This window comes from Hippoglossus hippoglossus, chromosome 11 (assembly GCF_009819705.1).
Source record: "Hippoglossus hippoglossus isolate fHipHip1 chromosome 11, fHipHip1.pri, whole genome shotgun sequence".
Lineage (NCBI taxonomy): Eukaryota > Metazoa > Chordata > Actinopteri > Pleuronectiformes > Pleuronectidae > Hippoglossus > Hippoglossus hippoglossus.
The window spans coordinates 8,035,044-8,056,792 of NC_047161.1; the positions used below are offsets into that span (position 1 = coordinate 8,035,044).

Genomic DNA, 21,749 nt, shown 5'->3' on the forward strand with positions numbered 1-21,749 from the left:
TACAGTGATTCTTAGACAATTGATATATTGCAACACAAACATATAACAATACATCATGATATCTGTCCGACTGAAGAAGAAGACAAAGTGCCCCTGAAGAGGGGAGGGCTGTGCAGGATGTGTATATTTAATAACTGCAATTTAGTTTCAGTTTCACAGACACAAACATGTGCATAGCGTTTTATCTTAGTGCCTCTTTACTCTTTAACAAACACATCGTAACTTGACCAATTTCCACATGTGCCATCATTGCATTGTATAATAATCATAAACTGGCAAATAAACAGGTCCAAACTATATTTAAGTATAACTAAATATCTATAACTATATATTATATTGATGATTGTATCTCATGAGTCAGGTTGACGATATTTTGTTTCATCAATATTTTGCAGCTGTCTTTTTAGGATGAATCTTGCAATTGTAATAGGCAAAAAATCCCCTCTGTACTCATTGACGTCACTATTTCCTACAGACGCAGCCAAATTAATAGCAAAGGAAAAACATGTCTGAATCCTGCACTTTGCCATTTTGTTTGATCAAGTCCGACGGGGCCGATTTGTTCTGGACTTCAGGAAGACGGAGTCGGCCCTTTCAGGTCAGATCAAACGACAGCATTTAGTGTCCTGCTGTAGATTCAACACAAAAACAGGTCGGGTTAAACAAGCGGAACCATGATCTTGTTCAATCAAAGCAGCAGACCTGTAAACACAGAGCTGGGAGGACCCAAGCGTAGAAACACACACACACACACACACACACACACACACACACACACACACACACACACAGGCAGGCAGGCTGGTGCAATGAAGTTAATTTAGTATATTAATCCATTAGGACATGGTTTGTGTGTGAGTGTGTCTGTGTGTGTGTGTGTAGCTGAGCCCTGCCCTCTGTTGAATAGAGGAGGGCCAGCACGACCAAATGATAAAGATCACACAACAAAGTTTAATTAAATATTAAATAAAAAAAAATAAAACCTGAGCAGGTAAGGAAAGAGAGACGGGTATAAAGTCTGGGGACGTCTGGTGGGCGGGTGGAGTATGACAGGAGGCAGATGAAGGGAGCTGAGACAGAACAATTAGTAAGGAGAGGGTTTAGATGTGGTATTTTTGTGTGTTTCTTCTTCGAATGTATGTGTTTGGTTCTAATGAAGTTCTGTTGGCAGGATGTATTTAGGGGAGAATCTAATGGTTTATTGAACTAGCCCTCGGAGAAACATCGATCACTGCATCAAGGAGCTACACGCACACACACACAAAAACACACACCTGCCAGTTTATGCACACAATGACATGCACACACGGGCTCTAGTGTGTGCACACACTGGTGAAGTGGCGGTGAAGGGCTTATAATTGACATCCTTGTGTTTCTTTGTGAGCAGTCAGACTAATGGCGTTATCTGCTCATTCAATTACAGACGGTGGAAATTGCGAGCCTGGGAAGTACATATTTTTCAAATAACGCTCATAGATGGATATTCTCGCCACAAAAATGGGGTAATTGTGTTGGACAGGGTTATTGTCTTGTCTCATTAAACTGCATCCCGACGCCCGGGCTCCCTCCCGTTGAGTGTTGCCACCGTATTAAAGTTTATACCTCCTGGACTGCACTTTAGAGAGGGACCGCACCATGCACTCTGCTGCATTAAAGTTTGTGCTTATTAGTATTATTGATCAAATGATTCTGCATGCAGAGTGGTCCACGGGAAGATTTATATTTGAGCCGACACGTATCATAAAAAGTTGACAGGGAATAAGTCAGATCAGTTTTAGCCCAACCAGCAGTAAAACAAGAATCCAAATACATTTACTTTGATGCTGTAACTTTAGAACACCAGTGTATTCTGGGTATGTCGATGGCGATTTCGTCTCATCTGCCAAAATGATTTTACATCATCACTGATCATTTTTTGCCAAAACGTTGCCAAAAAGTTACCTCAGAAGATTCTCTACACTGTCTGTTTATAAAGATGGATGACTTGTCCGCTTCCCAAAAGTGAAGCCAAATTTATATTCATCGTCCCCTGGTGGCTGTTTGCAGTATATGTCATTCGCCCTCTCTCCTCCATGTTAGTAGATGGGACCTGGACTAAATTAAGACATGAATTAGTCATTTCATGCTGTAAAAACCGGGTGATGCGTTGTGATTAACAGCTGAGACTGACTTGAGATTGGTCAAACACGTGTATCGGTGGGACTTCAATACCAAGACCCGGCTCCAGCTGCAAGATGTGGGCACTTATAACACAGATAATTACTGTTCACACTGACCAAGTGTGTGTGTGTGTGTGTGTGTGTGTGCGTGTGCGTGCGTGCGTGCATGCGTGCGTGCGTGCATGTATTAATTGATGTTAAGAGCTGCCAGATGATCCAATGGGCATTGATCTCTCTCTCTCTCTCTCTCTCTCTCTCTCTCTCTCTCTCTCTCTCTATCTCTCTCTCTCTCTCTCTCTCTTTCCGAGACACACACCTTCTGGTGCCACTTAGTCCGTTTTTCCTTTCATAATTAATCACAATTACTTATAATTACACCATCAATCAGCAGCCACCAATCAGAAACTGTTTCTGTGGGAAGTTGCATGTCTGTTAAATAATTTAGTGAAGTTCATTCCTGTTCATTTCTAATAAAAGACAATATTAACCAAAATCATGACAAATTCTTAATCGTCATTTTACCTTATTGAATGTTAATGGAAACATTGTTCTATTCTTACAACATCAGTGAATGGCAACTAATGCATGGTGAAGTTGCAGTTAATATGTGGTGTGACTCCTAAAAAGGTTAGCTGTAGTTATGAGGAGAAAGGTGTGATTGATTTTTGGAAATAATAAAGAAATGTTTGACAAAAGAATAAAAAAAATCTGTCAACACCATTAGAAAAACGAATTATCCTTCAAATGCCGTCTTTCTAAGACACTTTCTCGTACTCAAGGAATCAGGAACATTTTCCTTCATGAGGATCATTCACCTTGATTTGAATCTACCTTTTAAATCTAGACCTTTTCATGCTGGTGTGAGCTGCAGTCTGGGCCGTATTAACATAAAGTTGCTTAATTTGACAGGGAAGCCAATGAAAAACATGTCTCACACATTAGTTGTAACACATTCATCAGTCTTTCTTTGTTCAGTCTTAGCTCAGCGTGATTTTAAAAGCTTCTTTTAGCGGTAATTTACATGTCATGCATCTCATCTTGGCATTCATATTTTCTCACTGAAAAAAACACACCCATGTATAATAAGTCCATATTATCCTTCTCGTGATTGTTGAGCTGTCACAGTTAGAATTTGAGGAAACTGCTTGAATCCTGTTATGAATGACGGTTGTTTGACAGCTCTGCAGCAACTTTCTAACCATGGAGGGATTGTTTGGGTTTTAAAAAAATCCACTGTAAAATATTTGAGCAAAATGGCCACAGAAATATAATAATATATATATATATTTTTTCAACTAAAATATTCCAATATTTCCAAAACTCCAAAATAACTTTTTACACAGCAGCTGAACTTTTGTTAAGTTTCCAAAAGTACTTTTGAACATATATCATATATTATATATATTATATATTTATACATGGGTGCATTGCAGTGTGCATTATCGGTATTGTAGCCATTACAATGCCCTCTTGTAAGTTTTTTATTGTAAAAATACAGGTGCTGCATGATAAGTTATTTCCCACCACCTCTTTACCTTATTTATATTTGTTGTCATATTTCCAAAATGAAGATATTTTCTATTCAGGTGCTTCTTCCCACTTTACATTCAGTTCTAAATGGCATTTAACTTCAGCAAATCCAGAGGCCTTTAATTGAGCGATGTTAATAAATCACTGCGAACAAGAAACTGCGAATCATGTTTTGCCAAACTACTTTCCACATTTTTATGCGCACACGCCTGGGAACACTGTGAGCTCAAATGAAATGAGGACATATCTTACATCAGATATCTGCTTGTCTGATTTCTGTGTGAAAATAAGGTCTCCACAATAAACCCTCAGACGCAAAAAAGCTAATAATCCATCGTGGGGATGAACAAAAGTGTTTGACTTTTTTTTTTATCAAGCCATAACAATGAAATAGAGATTATATATTCGTGATTTTATGAAGCCGAATGACCTCAAACACAGATTACAATACACTTTAAGTGTTAATGAGAAAAAAAAAATTGTCGTTCTTGAAATATTGTTATATAAACTGAAAGGACAGGCGGGATCTGAATAGTAATGGCCTTATAAACACACCGAGGTCATTGTGAAACTAAATCTGTGTTTTCTGCTCCTGGTTTTGTCAGGGGGAGGCCACACGCCCACAAATATGATATACAACTCACACCGTAAAGTTCCATTAACTTAACGGGCTTAAAAAGTGTTTTATGACACGAGTTCTTCACAAGTCTATAAAAAGAGTTGGTCAAAGTGTTGAATAAATCAAAGTGACAAGCAGCTGACTCTGAAGTTGACAGCCCCGTGAAACCTTTTATAGATCTAAGTGCCCCGGAACACATATCAGTTTGTTACAGACCTCCGCGCTGTTACAGCTCTTATAAACCTCACATCTTTTTGGGGGAAGCGTTCGGGGAAGAGAAACTGAAAAAGTCATTTTTCAGATGTAAATAGTGGATTTTTGTAACAAATCCCGTGCTTTTATTTCCCAGCATGCAGCATCTGTTCTGGTATAAAACTCGCTTCATCTTTTGTAAAAGTTCCTGCTGACAGAGGTGTAAAATCCCCCCCCCCAAACTCGTCGAATCATCCCTCTCTGTCTTTTCCTCCCTTTCTCATTTTTGTCTTCTCCTCTGTCTCGCTCTCTCCGTCTTCCCCCATCCTTCGCTCCCCATCTCCAATCCTCCCGTCCCCGGCGTCATCCGTCTCACTTAAAACTCTTAAAGCATGGCAGCGTTCTCTCCCGTTTCGAGCGCCTTGCTCTCGCTTTTTACCCACGACTCAGTTCTTTTCTGCCTCCTCACTTCTTCCCCTCGCCGTCTCACGCTCCCCCGTACCTGGAGTCCACTGTGATTGCTTATCTAGGGAGAAATAAAAGCCTGTGCGCGTCTGTGTGTGGGTGTGTGCAGGATGGAGCGCGTATAGCTGTTTGCCTGCGTCTGCTCTGCACTCGGGCCTTTGTGTGCCCTTATGTGTGTTTTTGCCTGCGCGTGTTTGTGACAAATGCAGATAGTTCTACAGATGGCCCATAAAAGCAGCAGCTTGTAATGAAGCAACTGAGACTGAAATCATGGTTATGGTAAACCAGGGAGAGACAGAGATGGGAAAGAGAAGCAGAGATGGATAGATAAAGGGAGAGCGGAGAGGAGGAAGAAGTGAGGGTAAGAGAGAATAAATAAGAAAGGGCAGGCGGCAATAAACCATGAAAATGAGTGTGGTGTTGCCGCTGGCTACTGAATAAACTAGTGTAATGAAACTATGCGATGTTCACAATAAACAAGGCAGAGAACGAACGGAGGGATGAAGGGATGCACAGGAGGGGTGATATAGAGGTACGGATGGAACAGGGGAGGCAAGGAGCTGGCACACCATCAAAGTTTTTTTAGTTGAGGAGGTGGGAGCGAGGGAACTGGAGGGAGGGGATGGGTGGAGTGTGACAGACGGAGGCGTTGAGGGGAGAGGGTGGGGGGGGGGCGGGGGCGTTGCAAAACAGGGGATGTGGGAATCAGAGATGTGAAAAATAAAGAAGAAACAGATGAATAAAAGAAGGGCAGAGATATACTAAAGGGGAAATGAGGCTTTATGAGCGTTATGGAAAAGATTAAGTTGATAGAACAGAGATAGGTAGAATGAAAATGCGATGGAAGACACTCGGTAGAAATTAAACGGCGGAGAGGTCACATGTGTTGGCAGCAGTAATCCTGCACTTTTTAAGGATCCTGTTTGTTGGTTAATTATTCTGTCTTGAAAATAAATTCTGCCGCAGATCATATCTTTGTTTTTTATTTTATTCGACACTGCTTGAAAGTGAGATGCGATTTCTTGGCTGCCTTCACTGTGTCTCACAACCGAAAGCTTTAAAAGTGTTCCTCTGCTTCTTTGTGGGCGGCTGTGGCTCAGGGCCGAGGCTGGAGTGGGTCGGCCACTAGCAGAAGGCCGTCGGTTTGATCCCTGGCTCCTCCATTCAGAGCCGAAACTGTTCCATAAAGCACTTTGAGTGGTTATCAAGACTAGAAAAGCTATAAATACAGACCATTAAACACTTGTTCACAACATGATGACACATCTAGCTCTTTGATTGCTCATTGTAGGACCCTAGTTTGATTTTGCATATCGTCATTAGCCTAGGATATGTTTTGTTCTGTTGATTGTTGGGAGTCTGGGCTTCATTCGATATAGTACAAAATAAATCAAGATGCAACCAGGAGTTGTGCGGTAGACAAATAATCCAGACATAATCCTCTGTAAGAGGTTTAGTCCTGGCATGTGTGTCACCTTGAACCACCGAGTGACTGGTACCTGAGCAAGTGGAGCAAATGCTCCCCCATCATTCATTCACAGGGTTTCGTTGACCCACTTTTTGTTTCCGCAATCAAATAATTACATTTTCAGTATCTGTATTTAATAATTATTATTTATTGAAGTAAGTAGCCGAGCTTTTGGAAAATCCTTTGAGTTGGTTCAGTTACCAAACAAAATTAATTAAACAATCATGTTAAATTGTTAAAAGGTGACTTTTAAACTTACAGACGACTTTGTTGTAATTTCATTTTTCGTCACAGTTTGGGAGGAATTATCTTTTTTAACATATGAGGAGGATGTGTGTCTTTCTGTGTAATGATCTCTCCTTTCATCCAGCTGCTCTGCGCCGTGCTTTCATTATTATGATTAATCTCTCGTTTTCTCAGACGGGGTAAATGAGAGGCACAAGTGTTCTCCGAGGGGCCGGTCTCACACTAAGGTCTGCTCCTCAAATAGAGTGGCCCTTTTTAAGTCGGGGCTAAAGTCACCTTCTGAGTCGTGCAGTAAAAAACGCTCCTTGATTCGAAATCATGTCGCTTAAAATGATTCCGCCTTTGAAGTTTGGATTAATCGTTCTTGGGTAACAACTGCACCAGCATGTGATGTTATGAGAACAGCTAGAAGAAAATCCCATAGTTCTTGTGAGGTTATTCTCTTCCTCTAAACTGTTTGTACTTTGTTGCGGTTGTTGCACTTTGAAGACACCTTGTGGGAATAACACCATCCCTCACATTTAACTTTGTGTAACAAGGTTTAATTATCCAGATCATATTGTGATTCACTGTAAGGCCATTTAATTTATATAAATTGCTTTCCCTTGTTTAACCTTGAAGGTGACAAAGTTACCTGCCACCTGCTGCCATTTTCCACGAAGTTGTTTTTCTTTTACAAATAGAAGTTTTAATATGAAATAGGCATTCTTCTAATATTTATCATTTAATGCCGATTCTTGGTTTTCATAGCACCCGCAATCTTAATAATGTCGTCTTTCTCAACTTAATCCAAGAGGCTAGTTTGTGTACAAATGCAGGAAAAGTTTTCAAATTACATTTTTTTCTGAGGGAAAATGTTAAAAACCCACAACCAATTTTTTGTGTTTATCTTTCCAAGTTTTCTCCCCCATTTTTAATACATCACCAGCCACACGTGTGTATGTACTGAGTGTGTGAAAGTAAATGTGTGTCTGATAGGACACTGAACACCAAACATCCTGACACTGAGTAGGGCCACACTGGTGAAATCGATAGGTTGCAGCATTAGGCCAACCTGACATCCAGACAGAATACCAGCACGGAGGGGGGCGGGGGTCACCACTCTGATGGATGACCCTAGTTAGATTTGTGTGTGTGTGTGTGTGTGTGTGTGTGTGTGTGTGTGTGTGTGTGTGTGTGTGTGTGTGTGTGTGTGTGTGTGTGCAAGTGTCCATGTGTGTGTTTTCTCCAACTGTGTGGAGATAAGGAGGGAGAGGGTTATGAGGGGGGGCTATTAAATGTCTTAAGCTAAACGATTTTCCTCTCTCGCATGTGCTGCCCATGCTCTGTGAGCGGGGCCATTTAATGGAGCCTCTTAAAAAACACCTTTAAACTTTGTCAGAACCAATTAAAGCCCATTAGATGCCCTGTGCTGTTGTTTTTTTTAACTGCAAAAAGAGTAATTTAGAGGGAGAGTTATTTCTGATATTGAGTTCTGTCTGTTCTGGGTTTTTTTATCTATTTTTAAATGATCTGCAATCTTTGGTGTTGTGGGCCTCGATGGATGCTAATAATAAGGAGTTAGCCAAAGAGAAACTGGAGGACTGTGTTTGTGTGAGTTCACTGAGAAATGCAGAGTGTCCACAGAATCAACACCGTCAGTCCAGGTACTGAGGTGAAAACGCAGTAATGTGGATGTAGCCTATAGGAGTAAAACCCAGAGTTTCTGGTGACAATTTAAGAAAAGTGCTTCCCCGTCTCCGCCTCTCGTTTGGGAGCACACTGACTTTATACTCCTCCTGCTTCTTTTGACTCCTTCCCTTCTCTCCCACTTCAACTCTCTCTTTTCCGCCCTTCCTCGGTCCCTCCATCTGAGTAGTTTCATAGTTCCATTTGTCTCGTCGGACCTCCTCTGCCTCTCGCTGTTCTTTACCCTCCCCTCCTTTTCCTGTGCCTCCCTCCCCCTCAACCCCCGTCCGTCTATTCCCCTTCTCCCCAAACCCCTATATGTCTCAACAGTTTCATAGTTGTATCAATCAAGTTCAAACAATAAGACCAGAGTTGGTCCCTGTTCTCCCATCTACTTCCTGGTTTATGGCTTGTAATACCTCTTATCTCCCCCCCCCCCTCTCTCTCTCTGTCCCTCTGCCTCTCTCGCTGTCTGTGTGGTTGTGTATGCGGAGGTTTACAGTTTATGCACAGTTGTACACACCCTATGTCTTAGGCACAGAACTGTAAATGTATCTAGAAAGAGTAATGTGATTAACTATAAAACACTTTTACATTTCCTCTCTCGCTCTGTGTGACTTTAGTCTGCGTCACTGGGATTGCAGTCAAAATGGATCCATCACTCTTGGCATAATGTTTTATAAAGAGAAAAAAAAAAGAAATGACCTGACGTACGGATCTGGCCGTATCTTTGCCTGGTGTAAAAAATGTAAAACAACCAATAGAGTTGACTGTATGTCACAGGATGATTCGGACCATGAAACCGTGTTTTGCAGTGTGTGGAATGAGGCTCCGGAGCAATCTCTGGATTAGACACATCACTGTGCAAGAGCCGGGGGTTTATTATTTGGTGAAGAGACAGATGAGCTGGAGGAATTGCATCGTCCAATTAATTCCAAAACAGAAACTGTAAAAAAAATTAAAAAAAAACTAAATCCATGTCCGTTTCTCTTTCTCTCTCCTTCTCTCCAGAACTTCACAGTACATCCTGTGGAAACCCAGGTGTCCCGCCCAAAGCAGTGCTGAGTGGTGGTGGACGTTTCGCTGTGGGGGACCGTGTGCGGTACAACTGTGTCCCTGGTTATGTCTTGGACGGCCACGCCACGCTCTCCTGCATCACCAACGCTGGAAACACGGCCGTCTGGGACTTTCCTGCTCCGATATGTCGAGGTAAAGACAACTCAACCCGTATGTGTACGACTGGATATGAAGGGTTTTCTTCTCACCGCTGATTTGAACCACGTCTCAAAAGGAAAACAAGCATTCGACTCTTCAATGTTTTCTATATACTCGCATCCAAATGATGCTTTCCCGGGATGATATATAAAGAAAAACCCTTCATAGAATTTATGTTTGTGTGTCTGTGAGAGAGACAGAAAGACAGACAGACTGTGCATGCATTTGTGTGTGTGACAGGGAACGAGGAAGGCAATCCTGGAGCGCTGGTGTGTATTTTGGGTTTTGCTGATTTGCTCTTTTTATTATACACTTCATTATGAAAGGTGTGTGTAGGACGGCAGCGAATACCGAGTGTGATTGTGTAGTAAAACATATGCTGTTGTTTATTTTGGGATTCTGGTGTAGGTGTAGATATTTGTGCACATGGTGCTATGTCACACTACATTACATATTCTGAAGAATATTTTAGTCATTTTTTGTAGGTCACCCCACACATATTGTCGGTGGATGCATAGATATAGTGGATCATTTTTTCCTCAACAATAACTAATATAGAGATTACGTCACGTTGAATGTATAATTTTAACCATTTTAAATGATGATTACATCAAAGCTCCATTGTCCCTCGCCGATCCTTTCATTGACTTTGTGTGAATAACCCCCCCGCTGTGCAGAGTTCTGCTTGTACAACCATCCCTACTGAGATTCACACTCATCTTTGCAGCCCTCAACTGCTGATTGATCATTGTATTACTTTGCCAGTCCATATGGTTGAATCCCAATGGTGCCCATTTGTTAAACCTTGTTTTGAGTGAGCTTGGGTACACAGAAAACAAAAGTAAACCAGTGTCTGTTAAGGGGAGCTGAACATATATCAGACAGGTACACTTAGTTTATATATTTAAGGCATTTTGAAGGTATATTTACTATTTATTAATATGTCTACTTCATTGTCATGGATTCCCTTTGTGGCTTTCTTGATTTGATGTTGGCTCGAGGTTGAGCTTATTTACTCTAACGATCCAGTTGGTGCTTTTAACCGGAGGGAGCCGTCCACGGTTGTCCAGCAGACTCTGACATGCTGGCTCTCATCCCTGGTCTGCTTCACACTCTGCAGCAAACCACCCCAGTGTGTGCTGGGAAACTAAAATGTCAATACGTTTCTCCAATACGACATTTTAAAACATCCACTGGTTTGGAGTTGTGTATGCACCTCCTGTTGTGAGAGCTGCTCAATCAATGACTCTTTACACATCCCTTTATGTTCCTCCAATGACTCATGTGACTGCAAGTGACATCAGCGACCCGAACTCACCCAGGCAGAGACTGTGATTTCGTTAAGGGACTGAACTTTGCCGCTCCACCTGAATGCATCCCAGTTCTAGATCTGATCAGCAACCCAGACTCAGTCATCCAGAAGAGCAACATCCCTTAACACTCGGGAGGAAAGGCACTTACACTTCTCAGAAGGGGCCCCAAACAGCACCACCCTCCCCGGGGTGAGGGGGTGGATTCACGGTTTTGAACTGGGAATCTGTTCATGGCATGTGCACTCCTTAGTGATGCAAGCACAAGTGATGAACAAGAAAGATACCACCTACGACTGCAATTAAAGACAGGGGGATAATTGTTTACAATTACTGGAAGCAAAGAAGCAGGACAGGATATGAGCATCAAACCTGTGGGAAGCTGCTGTACGAGCTGTGAGCCCCAGTCAACAGCAATGAAATGGGGGAGTCTTTCAACACAGTTCAAGGACACACACTGGATATATTCACACTGATATTCATGTGTAATGAATAATGAATGTGTGTGCAATCCAGGCCGCGCACTCTAACACATCTGGTTGAAAACTTCATAGTAGTAGCTTGGAAATGAACTGTGGAAACTAGATGCAGTATCTTTAAGAATGAGATACAAAACTACAGCTTCACATTCCTGGACTGTGCAATGTTCATTCCAAAAACTAGAAGACAGAACAAAATCAGATCAGCAGGTAAAATGTTCCACATAAATTCCACATGACCAACTAAACAAAGCTATATCCTGACTGTCAATTAATATGTTGCTGGACTTTTTTGCAGAGATTTAGATAGATAGATAGATAGATAGATAGATAGATAGATAGATAGATAGATAGATAGATAGATAGATAGATAATGTGTCAAGAATAAGTTCACTGCAGTGAGATGAAATCACCCGAACTAAGCGAGGCATAGTATTGAAGCCAAATATAGATACAGATTTAAAGATCATCATGATAAAGTTGTGATAGATAACTGAAGCTGTACAAAGTTGTGTATCTTGTGTATATCCCTGTATTTTTCAAACTTGGCAATGTGCTGAGGCAACACATGGTCCACCAGAATAAAACTGTCTCCGCCAAGTGCAGTAGGCAATGAAAAGATCTGCAAAGTGGTCACATGGAACAGTTCTGTAGGAAACAGACAACAGAGCATTGGAAAGTGAACCCCCGTTAGTTAAGACTTAATCTATACTCACTTACACAACTATAAACACAGCTCCAGGGATTGTTATTTACACATTATATGTAAAGATTATTTAAGGAAGCCATTAAAGAAAACATAAAGAGCAGTCCTCACTAAATGAAGCAACTAATTCACATCATTGCAATCTGCTGCGCTGTCATGACATATTTATGTTGACTGTTCTGAATCACTCCAGCTCATTACCATGGAGAGGAGTTGCTATTATAGGGCTGGTGTTCAACATCTAACCTTGGTGGATTCCATTTCATACATCTGCTAATGTCTCTCTCACAAGTTGAATGCGGAGGATTTGCACACTGTAGGAACGAAGACGCAACTTTAGCAGATTCCCGGCATCATATAGAAATCCAGTGAATTAGTGCTATGACCGAGTGTGGGTTGCATTGATACCAGTCATTAATTAGTAGTAGTAGATTCTCATTTTTATCTTTTATTTTTGTAGTATTGAAGAAAAAGAGTTAAAACTTCTGACATAACACGATGGAACTAAAATGCAGAATAGACAGTTAAAATTTGCTTTGAATCAAAGGATAACGGATGGGCCCCCTAGAGTTTGTAGCATGTTATGCTAGAAACTTTTCCACTCAACTAAAACCAGTGTAATCAGTGCAACAATGTGCTGAATTGTTGCACAAGATATCTCACTTTGCAGTTAACTGTAAATGTGGGTCCAGGGAAGGAAGGTGGGGGAAGAAAAGAGAAGTGGGGGCAAATGGCAACTTGTCAGTGCTGGATTAGCAACGTCTCTGTCACTCTGTCAGTGTGGCTGAGAGGAGCTAAGCTACTAATACGTTGGCGCTGACTCAGAAACCCACACATACACAACTTTTCACACCCCCTGGAATAGTTGGGTTGTGGGGTGTGAGGAGGGGGGTGGTGGCACCTAGCGGCGTTCATACCAGCAGTAATAGCTTTCTATCAATTATTCAGCCATGCAATCAAATGACTTGAAATTCAGTGCTTTTAGCAATACTGACGTGAACGTGCCCTTCCCTCCTTTCTCTGTGGGATTTGGCCCCTTTATTCTTACAATTCTATAAATGTAAACATGAAACACTGTCTACGCTGTGCTTAAACGCATTAATTATCTTTAATTCAGCATGAATGGAAAAGAAAAGAATGGAAAACTTGCTCAGTGATAAATAAGGTGAATGGTAATGCTGCTCCTTTCAACTCTATTCAAACACTTTACAGGTGAAATCAATATACCACGATTTTTTGTGACTTTGAGCGATACATTATACAACACATGCACATTGTGGTTAATAGGTATTCAAACTGAAAAAAGAAATATACACATTTCTTTGGGTTTCTCTCAAACAGACACTTAGTCCAGTGGGGCCAGGAAATTAAAATTGCCCCTTAGGTGTAAATATGAATGTTATGGTTTCATAATTCACTGCCTTTCATTTGCAGCCATTATGAGACTTAGTGCAGGAACAAACTGCAAACTAGAATTCACCTGGCTATATAATGGAACCTAATACCACACGGTGCTGGATTCCACTGAAGAGATGCTCTTACCTGACTGTTCACTTCGTACAGTATATTTGGTTTAATGTTAATTGTTATTTTCTATGCTGGAGTATCGTTGCCACCTCTGTGCAATCACATTGCTAATTAGATTGTTTTATAACAGGCATAGAGGAAAAAGAAGACTGCCATCACTAGGAACATATAATGCCATGCAAGTCCCCTAATGGTGATTCAATTTTCTGAGATAGACATCATTTTACAATGGGTAATCTGATATAAGTCCCACTGCTATTATTGCAGTCTGCCAGAACTCAGTTTGTGTCTTTGTGTACAACATTAATCCATTCTGCTTTAGAAACTATGTAGCTAACCTCTCATACATCTGTATACATCCCAAAAATGGATAAAGGAACAAGTATTCACCTGAGCACACTTTGAAAATCACAATTTGTTACCTTGACCTCAATTTAATATACTCTAATGTGTTGCTGTTCTCTGTGGCTGATGGACTGAAATAATTAAATGTTGTACCTTGATCATATGGGCAGCGGGTTGCTTAATTGCAATAGCCTTGAATTGACTTGTTAAAATTAGCGACAGTGCGTCGGCTCAACATCAACGTCATTGCCAAGGCTCAAAGCGAAGCATCATCTTCTACACACAGCATATCTATCGTATGTATGTACAGCCTGGGTGCTAAGTGGCTAAACATCATTAAGTTTGACTACCATGATTAAGCTACCATCAATTTCATGTCAAATAGCCTCCCCCTAGCTTCCTGTAATTAACTAATTTGGAAAAAAAATAGAGAGAAAAACAGATGAACACTGCATGTCAGCTTTAAATAGGCTCTAATAATAGCACTAATCATACCTAATTGTTGTTGGCTTTGATAGATGATAATGGTAGATAATGTTGTCCAGCAGGGCAGCAGCAGCAGCGCTGAAGCCTCAACTTTGGCATTTTGGTCGGAGCCATCATGGATTTTTGAGAGAAGCAACCATATTTGGAGGATCAGGGGTTGGTGCCTGACTTAGAGCTGGGGGACACGCCCCACCTCCACCTGCGACTTGCACCTATTGGATGATACTTGCTGTCAATCACGCAGTATTCATGTCCTGACGCATATCAAGCTTTACTGTGTATTTTCCTTTAAATTAGACCGTATATAAAAAAAATAAGCATCATGCTGTATTCACAAAGTCTTGAAACAAATGATTTAGACCATAACCTTGATGAAAAAGTTTACTGGCATTAAAAATAAGGTGACAAGTACAGTATAGGGCCATTTTCCAATAGACTTCAGAAACTAGTTTCTTTGTGTGACCGGTTGTGTCGCCCTCTGATGGCCTTTGGAGAGAATACAGGTTTCATGCAGTTCTGCTATGGCTTCACTTTCTGGACCTGGAGTCTTTACTTGTATACACAGTCTATGACGTATATATCTACGGCCAGCCTTTGTTGTTGTAGTGAAGCTGTTGGGAATAATCGTCAAAACAAAAGGTTGATGTTGAACGTATCAAAAGCAAAAATTTAGAAGATATTTAGTAAATCAGAGGTATTTGAATGTGTGTTGGGAACCGGCATTGGTTGTGAGCGTACACCTCCACTGAGTCCCTATATGTGATGTATATAAATAAACTTTACTTGACTTGTCATGTGTAAATGCAGCAGCAGCTGAACCAATCTCACAAACACCATTTGAATCAGTATTGGAAGGGTGCTGTTTCAGCACACTTTTATTATACCCCAACAGCATTATATACTACCATGGGCAAAACATAATGGAAAACAACATACTGCACGGCTACAGTTTGTCACACTAATGCCTGCTGCATAAAGGAATATAATGTATATGCGTACAGTGTTTTATGAAGGGGACCTCTGTTTGGGATTGTGGCTGCATCTGTTTGTTTGTGTGTTTCTAATGTGGCGTCAGTTGGTGCAGAATTATTTATAGGACAGAAATATCCCTCAGCATTCAAGACATCCATATTCACACAAACACACACAGGCGTAGTTGGCCCTGAGAAAATTTCATCATGATCCCAGAGATACAGAGTATGCTTGAATATTCATGAGTTAGGGTGAATGTGTGTGTGTGTGTGTGTGTGTGTGTGTGTGTGAGTGCGTGGGGTGGTCTGAGTGAAAGAGAGCAAGACAAACTGAGACAGAGCATCACTGAATGATATGTGTATGTGTCTATGGTGCAAGAGAGTTGAACTGTGGGAAGTGAAGAGAAGCTGCGACTGATCCTCTGCACGTTTGCGTAGGCACAGGTGCATTAATACACATTAATATCTACATACACACAATTTCTACCCTGTGCAGTATCTCCCAGTCATAATAAGACCATTTGGAGAGAGAGAGAGAGAGAGAGAGAGAGAGAGAGAGAGAGAGAGAGATCTGCGCCCAGTGAAAGGGAGAAATGGGTGACACAAAAGGGAACAATAGTGGGGGGTGGAGCGAGCTGGAAGAGCTAGACAGAGAGGAAGTAGGGGGTTATTGTTGGAATTGAAAAAGTAATAATGTGCTCTGACAAAACTCGAAATTAGACTGGCTGAGGAACGGAAATGAAATCAGTGTGTGTAGTTGTTTGTTTGTAAGTGTGTGTGTGTGTGGATGTGTGCAGTCAGCATAATGAGATTTAGGCTGCTGATGCTAAGGTGCATGTTTCTGTGTGTGTGTGTGTGCACAGGGGTATGCATATTATTGATCAAGCTCATAGTGCTAATTCTGCTGCAGTGTGATCAGAGAACATGTGGCTTTTTCCTTTTTTATTCGGTTGAGAGCGATAACACTGCAGTCGCATGTCCCAAACAAAAGGACACAGCTCCAGCCTGATGTGTCCTTATATAACCTCTGGTGGATTCAGATAAAATGTGAAGGTAATTCTAGAGTGAGCGTGTACAGCATGTGTACAATACAGGACCAACTCATCCCAAATGAGATGAACTTTACTAATTTTCAACCAAAATTGTCCTTTCATCCCAAGAAGTCCCCTCATAAACATTTGTTATCCATATCTCTTTTCCTTTAATGGTTGTGGGGGGGGGGGGTAAGAAGCGGCCTTTGGGTAAGACGCGGGGTAAATGTCAGGTGGCTAGTTCGTTGTACAAAGACAAACAATAATTCACCATGACCTTCACACCTACTGTCAATTAGGAGTCTCAAATTCACCTAATCCCAATCTGGATGTGTCTGGATGCTGGGATGAAGCCGGACTTCCTGAATACAACTGACGTCTGACACGGGAGAACATGCAGACTTCTCACAGAAAGGCCTCGGCAAACAATAAAACAATCTCGGAGCCCATTGGATATTTTGGGGCTTCTGGTGTTGACAGCAAATATTCTGGTAAACACTCTGTTTGCAGTCTGACTTTCTTCTTTTATTGCAAGAGCTGAACGTTTCTCCACACAAAATACAAACAATGATGCTTTTTGTAGGTGAATATTACCCAGACTCCATTGTGGCTCATCTCTATTAGCTGCATGCGAATACAGACGACTAAAAAAAGTAGATAGCCGATGCATCCCGAAACCTTCACCTACAGATTCTGCATATTCACAATAAGACTCTGTATATAGAGATTGAGATTCACACCAATAAACTTCCTTCACTGTGATGGAGAGCTAACCACTGCATCACCAATGCATTCATGTAATCACCTATTACAAAAATAATATGTGGTAAACCATAGAAAAATGTGTCAGGAAACTGGAGTCACCAATTTTGAGCTCCCTCCAGGCTAATACAGGATGTGCTCTCCTGCAGCATCCTCTGTTTGTGGTAAATACAAGAGACTCCAGATCACTCCACTAGTTACATTTGCATGAATGAAGCGAAATTTAAAATTTGTTTCGCATTCAGTGTCAAAACACTTTGAGTTTCCGCTCAGCGAGTTACTCAAGTTGTAACCGATCGGGGGGCGCCGCTACTCGGGAACTCTGAAAACTTAGAATAGTTTTCCTCCCTGTCCTAAATATGCAATTAGTGTGACTCAGCGCCATCTCAAATGTCACTGTCTCATAGGAAAGTAGGGAATTTAATTCATTATGAAAGCTCCCTCGTGAGCTACGGCACCCACCGCTCACAACGGGACTATCAGTGTGTGGGCTGTTTGCACCAAGATTCATTATTCTCCATCCTCAGTATTTTAGCCGTGAGTTTAAGCCCTGCATAATCTGACACATTCAGACGTGTTTTAAACCAACCTGAAAGGAGGAGGACAGTGAGTAAAGAAATGAAAATGCCCATTTAATTGTATCTGGTCATTCTGGCTTAAGGAAGAACGAAAGACAGATGGAAGTTGTTGAGAATCTTGGAACAGTTGCTATGGGAACCTTCTATATGATAGTTATGGAGGCAGATTAGCTATAGCTTTGTTCTCAACCTTTTAAAGTCTCAGCAAATAATCTCTACATGGGTGATTTGGCACCAGAAGGGAGATTAATCTCACTGTGCTATAATGACTTTAAGTGATATTAATGATACTAAGTGACAGAAGCCGAATCAGGAAAAAAGTACAGCCGATATGGAAAAAGGAAATGTCTCAGAAATGGATTTTCACATATACAGGATCCTAACCTGAGGATCTTACAACACTTAGTCACATAAAGCAAAATGTGGCCTTTTCACATGTAATCGCTATTTATTATAGGTATTCTAATATTTTCAATTATTCTTGTATTTTATATTTTACTGAGAAACAGTAACATACATCTTCAGCTGCGATAACACATGTCATTATGTAAGGTTTTCTTTTTCCTCATGCTCCTTTTTAATTCATTATTCATTTTCATTTCTGGGTGAACTATCCCTTTAACTTTCTATGACTTTCACAGTTCACTTTGCGTTTGCGCGTGTGTGACAGAGAGTGTGAATGACTGCTCCTGACAGCGCGCATGACCTTCTGTGTTTGTGACAGTGTGTGTGTGTGTGTCTGTGTGTGTTTCGCCCGAGGCTCAGTGGAATTGTTGCGAGGTGAAATGGTAAGATTGTCACGGTGGTGTTGCTATCGTGATGACAGTGTTAGCTTTAAAGGTAGCATCTTTTCTTTATCCTTTTTTTTCACCTCTTTACTTCTTCCTGCTCGTCCCCTCTGTCCAGATAGCGGGGACCTGGGGGCTGATGCTCTTCTTTCACAATAACAAGTTGTATGGAACAGTGGGAAAAACCAAGCATGTAAAACTCAGACAATTCCTTTGTAACTGAGGCAGGATGGGGCCGTGTAGCAAGGTGTCAAATATGGTTTTGATGCTTTTTTTGGAAACTGGTCAAAACTAAATATATTTGCACAATTTGATTTATACAATAATCCCCTGAGGGATATTGTGTTCCAGAAAACCGTAATGGTTAAGGACGGGGACAGTGAAGCATCTTCTCTCATTTCTCTGCAGCATTTTTCTCAGTTTCAGTCTGTGTAACATTATTTCATGCATCAGATCCCCACACAGGGTTTAGACCACAATGGCAATTTGACATACTCTATATGAGTAAGTGTCAATGCATATATGTGCATATATGTGGAAAGTAGCATGACCTACTTCAGCTGACCTTTAATGGATTATTCCTCCAACACACACACACACACACACACACACACACACACACACACACACACACACACACACACACACACACACACACACACACACACACACACACACACACACGCACACACACACACACACACACACACACACCCTCATTGGGCAAACGTGTGCTGCAGATTCAAGCTCAGCTGCACTATTGACTCAAACATGCTGCTAACACACTCAGAGAGTCTGTACATGTTTACATTGCCGTATATTTTTTTGCATGCACTGTGTATAATTGTGTTTTCACTATTGATTTCTGGCTGTGTGCTTGTGTACGCCACATGTACTGGAGAGAATCAAAGAGTTTTGAAACTCCTGCAAAGATCAAATTAACTTATATAATTCAGCGGCAGCAGAACTCTCATCTTCTCATCGAGTGGAACTCTTAGTATGAGAGATGAATAAACTTCAGCGGGTCAGTGAAGTGACCTCATCCAATTAGCACGAGGAATCAAAGTGGTTGTCGGTTCGTGCCGTAAAGAAGATCAGTTGTTAGTCACCTGGCTGATATTCATTAGTTTTGGCTCTTTGGCTCTTAAATCACACAAATTAGGAATCAAAGTGCTTCATACTGTATGTGACCCACCTGCTCCTCATTCCTTTTCAATCCAGATGATTATTTCAAGTCAAGTCTATTTATTGCATTTCAGACGAAGGTAATTAAGGATAAAAATAACTTCAAACTTCTCGCTGAATCTTACGTAAGAAAAGTTTAATATATATATATATATATATATATATATATATATATATATATATATATATATATAGAACATATAAAACATATAGGACGACGTCTTCAATCTATCAAAGAAGTTAGAAAAATGTGATGAATTTATTTAGGTTAAGTCCAATTATCCTCTCGTTTCTTACAAGAACTTATAATATTCTTTTGAGTTTCTTTTTTCTTGTCAGTGAAATGCTGTTTGATGATCAACTCTAGGATATTAGGTTATTTCATTAGTATAGCTGCTAAACCAAGCAAGCGGCTCATTGTGATTTATTACCCATCAGGTAGGTCATTTGTTTTAGTTGGTCCTTTAATAAGTTAATAATCTGAAATGGAAATTCAGTAATCACATCAAATAATTGGAGGAAATCTAATAAAACAATAACACAGCTTAAAAATACTTTTAGTCAAATATACAACTCGATATTGTGTGTATTTTTAAGACGTCCTGGCACTTAATTTTCCCTCATGACCACAACCACTATAATGACTCCAATGATTAACAAAGCAGGAAAATACAGTGATCTTTATGTTTATGAGGGCAGCATTTGTTTCCTCTCATTTTACGCAATGTCTCCTTCTTTGTTTGTTTGTACTTCTCTCTTAGTGAGGACACTCATTGACATAATGCATTCCTTAGCCCCTTACCCTAACCTTAACCATCAGAAGCCAACCCCAAACCAAGTCTCAACCCGCAAACAGCCCAGTGAATTTGTGAGGACCGGTCAAAATGTCCTCACAATGATGGTATTGATCCAAACTGGACCTCATAAACATAGAAAGACATGTGCACACACACAAACACACACACACACACACACATTCCAGCCTCTCTATGGTCTCATTATTATCTTGCTAATGGTTCCCTGTGGACATAAAGCTCTGCTGATTCAAGCAGCTGGAGACTGCACACACACACACACACACACACACACACAGACACAAACACACTGGCCAACAGACAGGAAGTGCCTCTTATTGTATACAGTGTATTCCCAGGTAGAGATTAAGGTAATACAGGACCATATGTTTCTACCTGTGCAAAAAATGACACAGTTAATATAGTCTGCGCCCTCCCTCTACACACGTTTGTACTGCTATCTTAGTGAGGACAGTCGTTGACATAATGCATCCCCTAGCCCCTTAGCCTAACCTTAACCATAACAGTCTAACCTAAACCTAATTCTAACCCTAACTCTTAAACCAAGTCTTCACCCTCAAACAGGCCTCTGATCTGTATATAATCAGTGTCCCGTCATGAGCTGGCCCTGGTTTGGAGACATTGTCAAATGAGTGTTTGTTTTTTATGAAGACCAATTAATTGCCTTAATTGAATTGTTGTTCAAGCCACTTGTGTTGAAGTTTGTGGGACGCTGTGGCATTTAATTAATACTGATATCATTAGCACGTTTAAAAACTAAGTGGACAGACATGACATATTTTAGCACTGACCAAAAGCACTGACTACACTTCATGGAGCACATCTGATCTGCATGCCAGTTGACTGAGAGCGTGTGATTAGAGCTGCTGACTTTCAGACACACCCCCCAAATTTTGGAATATGTAGAACTATGACAGTGTTTGCCAGGTCTTTATGTGGGAGGTAGTGCCTCTGTTTGTTTCGTTTAAAATGTAATAACAGTGCAGGATTTGAAACCATATTAAAAACACGGTGTTCACAGTAATGAAACTCCCTCTTCACACCTCTCTGTCTCACTCCTTCCGTCTCAGATCAATGTACCAGTCTTGTAGTGACACTTGAAGCACTCTTATCTCGTCCCTGCAGACCCGCTCGAGTCTCCCAACCTCGCTCTCCCCTCTCTCTCCCTCCACTTTCCTCTCCTCCTCCCGTCTCCTCCATCCAA

General features: G+C 40.9%; 1 protein-coding gene across 6 annotated transcripts in view; it reads left to right on the forward strand.

Moving 5' to 3' along the window:
* Positions 1 to 21,749, forward strand: part of csmd3b (CUB and Sushi multiple domains 3b) — a 319,867-nt gene that overhangs the window by 120,433 nt on the left and 177,685 nt on the right. For all 6 annotated transcript variants that reach the window (XM_034599800.1, XM_034599798.1, XM_034599797.1 and 3 more), the window contains exon 5: positions 9,359 to 9,556. In XM_034599800.1, the coding sequence (XP_034455691.1) occupies positions 9,359 to 9,556 (198 nt within the window). The remainder of the gene's footprint in view (positions 1 to 9,358; positions 9,557 to 21,749) is intronic.